At 38.4% G+C, this 8,205-nt stretch overlaps 1 protein-coding gene across 1 annotated transcript; it reads right to left on the reverse strand.

Moving 5' to 3' along the window:
- Positions 1 to 1,550: 1,550 nt before the first annotated feature.
- On the reverse strand, positions 1,551 to 6,512 carry ecm1b (extracellular matrix protein 1b). Its single transcript, XM_027006742.3, has 9 exons — positions 6,219 to 6,512; positions 5,726 to 5,758; positions 5,544 to 5,606; positions 4,875 to 5,143; positions 3,835 to 4,043; positions 3,308 to 3,563; positions 2,604 to 2,836; positions 2,316 to 2,397; positions 1,551 to 2,046 (listed from the first exon to the last, which is right to left on the reverse strand). The coding sequence occupies exons 1-9, from the start codon at positions 6,277 to 6,279 to the stop codon at positions 1,882 to 1,884; spliced, it is 1,371 nt and encodes a 456-aa protein (XP_026862543.2). The 5' UTR covers positions 6,280 to 6,512; the 3' UTR covers positions 1,551 to 1,881.
- Positions 6,513 to 8,205: the final 1,693 nt, after the last annotated feature.

Raw genomic sequence — 8,205 nt, forward strand, 5'->3', positions numbered from 1 at the left:
GGTTTCTACTTAAAGATACATATAACCAGTACCTATGCACAGACCATCCATCATGACTGTAAGACACTACTAAGACACTGTGTAAACAAGTCTTTCTGAAGAAATAAATGTGCTTTACCTGCAAGTGGTGTATGGCTGTTTATTTCACATAACCTCTGCCTCCCAAAATTCCACCACACACAGCTAGCTGCACCACTCTTGGCTGGCTGGTGTAATGTGTAAAGTGTAATGATCACTCATCGGTGCAGAAGAAGAGTCAGAGCAAGACCCCTGTGTTCACTTGTTCCCTTACCTCTCCAAGGGCTCATCTAACACACTTCATTTAATACAATAATGGAATAGCCCTTAAAATTACACCTGGGATACCCCAGAGGTGAAAAGGCAAGGCAACATGAGCCAGGGCATGGTAAAACTGGTATTGAAAAAGGGCTGAAGAGTTTTACTTACCTTCATTACTGTTTCTCTTTTTCACCGTCTGACTATTACATCCATTATTCTTCATCCCAGAACAAAAAAATTCAGCACTTGGGGTATTTTTAATTGCAGGACTATGAAATCCCAGTTGATCGCTTTAAAGTAGTAAATCATTTTATGATCTTAATGTCAAGAAGCTGCAGTGGTGATGAGTTCTGGAATTAGATCTAACTTAAAATAGGGAGGAGGATTCCATCTGCTGTGGTTAGGCCTAATTGATTCAACAGAAGTAAATAATATAGGATTGTATTTTAAACATGCTCTCCTTTCTATTGTGAGACAACTGATTCCATAGCTGTGGTTTTGTGTGTCTATATGATATTGAAATTTGAGCATATGTAGATCACTTATAGAATTGGCTTGGACTGTGAAAGGGACTGTAAAATGCTAACTATTACTAGATCACAGAAAATTTATGCTCATATTTATGTATTAAGTAATATTACAATCAGTCACTCAGTTTTTACCTTTTACTTGTACAGTTAGTTATAAGATTAAATTATTACAAATTCAAAGTCCACTGAAAATATCCGGAATATTTCAACAGTATATTGTAGACTGTAAATATAAAGTTTTAAGACCCTTTTAAGTTTTCCACATTTTAATGTTTCAGACTCATCTCAAAATGAATTCAACTTTTTCCCTCATCAATTTACAGACAATATTGCATTATGACAAGGAAAAACAGGCATTTTATAATATTTAGTAAAATTTTTTAAAAATTAGTAAATGAAATATCACATTTACATAAGGATTCAAAACCCTTCCTTAATTAATTGGTTAAAGCACCTTTGGTAGCAATGACCTGAAGTCTTCTTGGTAATGATCCTACAAGCGTGGCACACCTTTCTGTTGGAGGTTTCTCCCATTCTTCTTTGCTGTATCATTCAAGCTCAGTCAGGTTGGATGTGGAGTATCAGTAAACAGCCCTTTTCAGGTCAGCTTTGTTGAGGCTGTTGTATTTTCATATTAAATAATGTGATTTGACTCTTCAGGCCATAAACTAATAACAACACCCCCCCCCCCCCCCCCAAAAAAAAAAACCCAAAACAAAACACTAAGACAATACACACCAAAAAAGAACAATAATGTTTTTATTATCATTTTATTAGATTACATTTTTGATGATTTACATTTAGTTGGAAAGGTGTGTCTACACATTGATTATAAAATGCTCATTAAACATAGACTCTTAAATGATGTCTCTTAAAATAAGGCATTCATTTTGTTGTAGAAAAAAAGATAGAAATGATTAAACTGTTGCTGGTAATAAATGTACTTAGGCTCAACTCGATGTGAATTCTCTATGTCACCCATTCACATTCATTCATACCTACAGAACTGGCTTCAAAGGCCATCAATAAATCTGTGGTTTGACACAATGAATCCACAACCAGCCACAGGACATTATGAAGAGATTGGGCATTTCTTATTTCTGCTGATCCTGTTTAAATCAGGAATGTTGCGAAGCAACTGCTTGGTGAAACATTTGTTGCGGCTCTCGGCTTTCTTCATACAGCATGGCATACTATTTTGGTCATCTTTACATAGATTACTCTCAAATTTGTTCAGCTGAAACAAAAGAATAAGGCCATCAGTAATTGACCACATGGATTGCTAATTCTCACATCTTGTGCAGACGTACAAGTTATGTGCAAAAAGCAGCAACAATTGCTGACCATAAACATTAACAGTAACAACATTCATTTCATTATTCCAAACTTACTGATGAGAAAATATATGTATAATGTGGATGTTGACAAATCCATAACAATGAGATCAACAACATCAAATGAGGGAGCAGAGTTCACAAAAGGGGCAGAAACCCCTTAAATACACACCTCTCTTTCAAAACATGCAGATCGGTTTTCTTCCACTAGATGACAGCAATGAGGAACAAATAAACTTTCAGGGAACTGTAACCTGAGGGAAATGTTTGATATAAGATTTTTGAGATTTAACTTCACATTTACATAAGTACACCCCAATTTTTTTTCTATTAAATACAGAACATAGAACAAAAGTCTGGTCATGTCACAAGAAACTATTCTTACCCCCACACCAAACTCCTACTTCTGTCCTGAGTCTAACCCAAAACAATGAGACTATACTGAAAACAAACATCTTACGCTCTCTGGGTGAACTGTGTCTCTGGAGAGTTCTCTGAGACACAGAGCACCTCTAGGGTAGGATGTGCTTGTGAAGCAGCTCCACTGGCATCTTCAAGGATGTAGTCAGGATTGGGAGCGGCAGCAGCAAAACAGTCATATTGTTCTTCTCCTCTTTCCTTTTTGCAACAGTCGAAATGTTTGGCTTTGGCCGCCTTCTCTTCCTTACAGAACATATCCACCATCTTCTTCCACTGAGGCAGGTAGAGGCACAGAAGTAATGAAGAACACTGTTTTTTGCACATAAATGTTACTGTGACTCTGTAACTTCACCTGGATCTCTGTACAGCTTAGAAAGTGGCAGTCGCTATATAAAAATTGAAGACTCATCTCTTCACTAAGTCACTACACAAAGTATGCACTAAAAATCTTTTACTGTCTTCTTTTCCACTCTAGCTAGGGTTTAAGCCTGATAGTATTCTTAACACTGACATATATTCAAACATGAGGATATGTATGCTCGAGACTACAAAGCTTTATTGTGAGTCACTCTGTACATGGACATCTGCTAAATGCTGTAAATGTAGGAAACCTATTTAGGAGAATCATTCCCTATGCCAGGCATTCATTACAGAAAATCCTAATGCCCGATATGAACTAACATGTCCAGACATGTTCAGACAGCTTCTAAGTCAGCCTTCTAAGGAACATTTATAAATACGCACCTTCTTCTCAGCACACGCCTGTTCATCCTTCTTCTCTTTACAGCACTGACTAAAGCCTTTTTCCAGGCCATTGATAGCCTTTGACTGACGGGCCAGCCAGTCGTAGTCTGAAGATGGCAGGCACTTGGAAAGGTAACGAGGGCGCTGCTTGCGATTTGCACAGATGGATCCTATGTTGGCAGAGTTAGGGCGGCCAAGAGGAAAGCTGATGTCAGGTGTTCCCTTCTCTCTTAAAGCACTGTGAGTTACCTCTGATCTGTCATGATGGAGAAACATATATAAACAACACAAAAAATAAACAATAAGGGCCCTTTCTAGAGGACTTTGCCAACGGAGATTCTTACATTAGTCATTTTAGTTAGCATCAGGCAAAGAGGGTTTCTAAACCCCATTTGCTTCTTTTTTGTTTCTTTCTATTCACTGCTACCAGGGCATAACAGTAAATAAGGACAAACTGGTTGCCACTTTTGAAACATTTTAAATTGGATTTCATATTTATGTGCATTTCATGTATATGTGAGAAATACCTTGTTTTCTGGCATGTACCAGGGTTAAAATTAAAGGTTTGGCTAGGGATGTTGGTCCATGACTTGTGATCAGAGGCCTGGTAGGACTGGTCTGGTGCATTCTTCTTAAAGCATTCCCATCTTGCTCCAGCTTCCTTCATGCAGCAGTGATACTGCTTGGTCTTAATCGTGAATTCTTCATTGCAAAAGGCAGAAAGTGACTCTTCCCACTGCAATATTACAACCGGAAAAAGTATTGGAACTTGCATGCATATGGGTTCTCAGACAGAAAAAGAAAGACAAATTTAGGAAGCAACAAACAAACCAAAAAGCGGGTGGCTAGAAAATATATGCTGGGAGGAAGGACAGACAGAAAGAGAAAGAGAGAGAGAGAGAGAGAGAGAGAGAGAGAGAGAGAGAGAGAGAGAGAGAGCTTATTTTTGAAATACCTTTATTTGCCTACAAATTGAATCATTCTCTAGTGTTATCATTGTGCACCAATGATAATCCTCAAGGCTGTACAATGTTTTGTCTATCTGTGTGGAATACCACAACATTGAGTCACAGATAAAATGACTCAGAATTTTACCCCATAGAGCCCTTAATGTCCTTTTGTTTATTGCACAGTTTGCTTTGTTTATGGTACAACAGTACACTCGGTAACAGAATAGAGAGGAATGAACAACAACAAATGTCGAACACACCAGAAAGCATCTACAGATAAGAACTCAACTATTACAAACATGACTGAGAGCACCTCAAGATGCTCAAGATGTGATGTAGTTCACACATTTCATAGAGACCCCAGAATAGGTCTATTAATCAAAATTGCAATAGTTTTATCCCCAATTAACCAGGTACAAAGCCAGAAATAAAGGGGTTTCCACTGTGCCTGTTGCATAAATATACTCATCTAATGAATAAGGTATAGAATTACAGGAATTCACTGGGAGTACACCAAGCAATCACCTATATATCCTCTGAATTGGTCTTTCATGTGAATAGTAGTTACTGAACTCTTGTAATGGCAAATGTGCACACCATCAACATGTGCCTCTCACCGCTTGCTGTACACAGCAAAGAGTCAGCTGCTTATCCTCAGTGACACTGCTGCAGCACTCAGTGAACCATGACTCCAGCTGATTGATGGCTTGGGCCTGACGGTACAGGTAACCAAAGCCACTCGTAGGCAGCATGTCCTTGGGATATCGGGGGCGATGGTTACCATGACTACAGATGGCTTGGAGGTTGCTGTGGGTTGGATGGGCTGGAGGAAAGGGAATGTGCGGTCCCATGGAGCGGGGCCCAACTTTTTGCCGATGTGAAAAATCTGCACAGACAGGGAGAGCAGAGCAAAAAATGACAAATAATGACAGATCAATGAATGACAAAAGAAGGTGAAAGATTATGGCAGAGGACATTAGGGAATGGAACAGACTGGTAGAAAGAGCAGGATGTATTTAGCATTCAGAGAACAAGCCAAAAACTGCAATCAAAACACAAATTAGGTGCAAATGAATTCTGAAACTAGCATAAACAGGCAGGCAACTACATATGAAAATGAATGTGGGGCATACCATGAACCATACAATGCACTGCTAACTAAATTTATTTTAAAATTATTTAAATATATTCAAAACAAAAGGCATATATTTTGGGGTCCTCAGAGGAGAACCATATTCAATAGTTAATAGTTCTCTTTCTCTAAACATAGTCCCACCATTTATCACCTGTTTCACCCATCCACTGTTTATCAGGAGGTTCAGGAGACACCTTTGACTGCGCCATCACGTCTGAATCCAGATCCAGTAGACGTGAAATAAGACAATACATACCATTATGACAGATGTTAAGGTCATGCCCTGAAAATTTCTGACCACGTAAATTCCACGTAAATTTGATTTAGCCTTACCGATGAGTGAAATTTCTTTTTGTAACATGTGCTCTGTGAAAAAGACAGCGAAACAGACAATATTATTTATCATGGTAACCTGAATAGAATTAGCAGGAGTTTTATTACTGTCAAGAACGGTCCCAGTAAGCCCCAAATCCCAGTAATTCATTCAGGCCAACTTGGGTTAATGCTGTTGTAATGCTGGTGCAGTCATGAAGAACAATATTATATTAAGTTGAACAGACTTTTTTCATCCATCGAATGACGAAAGTGACTCTTCTTTGCTCCGGAAATCGACCTGGAAATGCTGGACACTATACAGAAATTTGCCCGTACCACTGATATTTGCGCAGTTTCAACTAAGCACGATTATGCAAGATCGCACATTTACGCAACCCGATATAATGCGCCATTCTTATAGGTTATTTTTGAACTTGCTTTTAAGTAAAAAATCTAACCACTTTTGTGTTATTAAGATGAAAACTAGGTCGTAGTTAACGTTTGCGCCTACCTTCCGACGCCTTCACCACAAATGCCATCAGCAAAAACAAGTATCCCCGTAACGTCCCCATTACTAGTATTGAGAACTTTGCCAACTCGTGAGGGCTTCAGAAACCTTACGACTGCTTGGAGGTCTGCTTGTAGCTGCAGTTGTGCCACTCGTGAGAGTGCAATTCTTGTTGCCAGACCTATTGACAAAACTGCGTTAGCGCAGTATAATTCGTTTCACTGCACGATCAGTACAATTCTGCTGCCGTCTTCGTACGCGTGTGGACGAGCTTTTATATGGGAGAGAGCTGAGAGAGGAATGCCAATTGTCTGGCATGAGTCACGCAGTGGAAAGGGAGAACGCCCCTTAAAGCTAGTCACATACATTTAGTAGTATACTGTTATATATTAGTCTATAACCCATCTTTCCGCACACTCATGGTTTGTGTAAGCCTACACCAGTTGTAAGTTTCTACCTACAGGACAGCTTTTGGGTGGATATTGTTGAGTGGGCACTGTTCCAAGCACAGTAGTGACTTTAACATTTAAACAGAAATCCTCCTGTGCCAGATTAAGTTGTACCTGCTGAGCATACAGCCATACACAGTACCCTTGCAGTTTTTACCACCTAAAGGACTATGTATAAAATGCTATGTGTGGAAAAAGATATGTCTGAACAGAACATGGTCAGGGGCCATACCCAGACACAAAGACTGTTATTCTAGTGCACCTCAGGAATGGCAGCATGTTTTTTTGGTCTATATGAAAGACATGCAGCACTGCTCAACTGTCTGTATCAGAGATGCTTCCTTTCATCTCTGTCATGATCAACAACTTCTTATCTTCTGGATATGTGCCAACTGCATTCAAAACTGCCAGGCTATTGTTTATACATCTCCCTTTAAGTGCTTTTTATTGTAAACCAGTCAAAAAGAACGATTTAATTAGATGCCGACTAAACTGCATCTAATTCAGTCACTGTGAACTGAATGAAAACCCTAAGATATACAGATTCCATGATAGCAGGTACTGGTGGTGATTCACATGGCCTTGAATTTTTAGCTTGTGGGGTTAAACTGAAATTTGCTAAGATGTTGTTTCCAATGATATTCTCATTGTGTTGTTCTTGCAAAAATGTGTAGATGTTCATGTTTGCTCTGGAAATCAGCATGGAAATGCAGGACATTATACAAAAATTTGCCTGCACCATTGATATTTGCGCAGTGATAACGAACATCTGGGATGTGCGACTGCCAAGTATGGAAAAAGCAAATAGTTTCCAAAAAAAATGAGGTTATGTCTTAATGAAAGAGGAAGTATGTCAGAATGAAATTATAACATATCCAGCTTAATCATGGAGCACAGAAAAACAAGTCATCTCCCTTTAAGTGCTTTTTACTGTAAACCAATTGCTCAAAATTATGTTTCTGATTAAATTTTCACTGTGCTGTTCTTACAGAAATGTGTAGATGCAGTGGTCCAAACACTTCCCGTATAATCATGTTATTTTGATTATATAGCAAAACGTAAGTAAAAGTAAGTAATATGCCTTGTCTCAGTCAAGGTTCTATTGTTGAGAAAGTTTAAAGTTCCTTATATGAAAGATTTCAGATATAAGGTAACAAATAAACCTTCATATGGAACATATTAAATACTATGCACAACTAATACATGGTGAAGTCTAAACCTGGCAGGGTCTGAAAAATGTTAGATAAGATTATGGTGATAATAAAGTCTTCTCAGGGCTTGTTCTCACACCGGAGAGGCAGCATAAAATGTGCTGAAAGCACTTTGATCACTGTAGTTGCCATGTAAACCTACTTGGAAAAATTAGTAACTAAATTTTATGAGATATCAGTGAAAACTTTGTGTCAAACATCTTAAGCATCCTCAAGACCAGTTTGTGTTTGTGAACATTATGATTTAAAACTAATACAGAGTATAGGATCAGTCAAACATTTAGTCAAAATCTTTTTTTATTTTCAACCATCTTTATTGTTATTGTTCAA

Source organism: Electrophorus electricus, chromosome 14, assembly GCF_041902795.1.
Source record: "Electrophorus electricus isolate QZ-2024a chromosome 14, ASM4190279v1, whole genome shotgun sequence".
NCBI classification, from domain to species: Eukaryota; Metazoa; Chordata; class Actinopteri; order Gymnotiformes; family Gymnotidae; genus Electrophorus; species Electrophorus electricus.

Coding starts and splice junctions, on each gene's coding strand:
- ecm1b (XM_027006742.3), bottom strand. CDS start 6,279: ATGGGGACGTTACGGGGATACTTGTTTTTGCTGATGGCATTTGTGGTG. Junction 2,837..3,307: donor AGGCGTGTGCTGAGAAGAAG/GTGCGTATTTAT, acceptor TACCTGCCTCAG/TGGAAGAAGATGGTGGATAT. Junction 2,398..2,603: donor ACACAGTTCACCCAGAGAGC/GTAAGATGTTTG, acceptor CATTTCCCTCAG/GTTACAGTTCCCTGAAAGTT.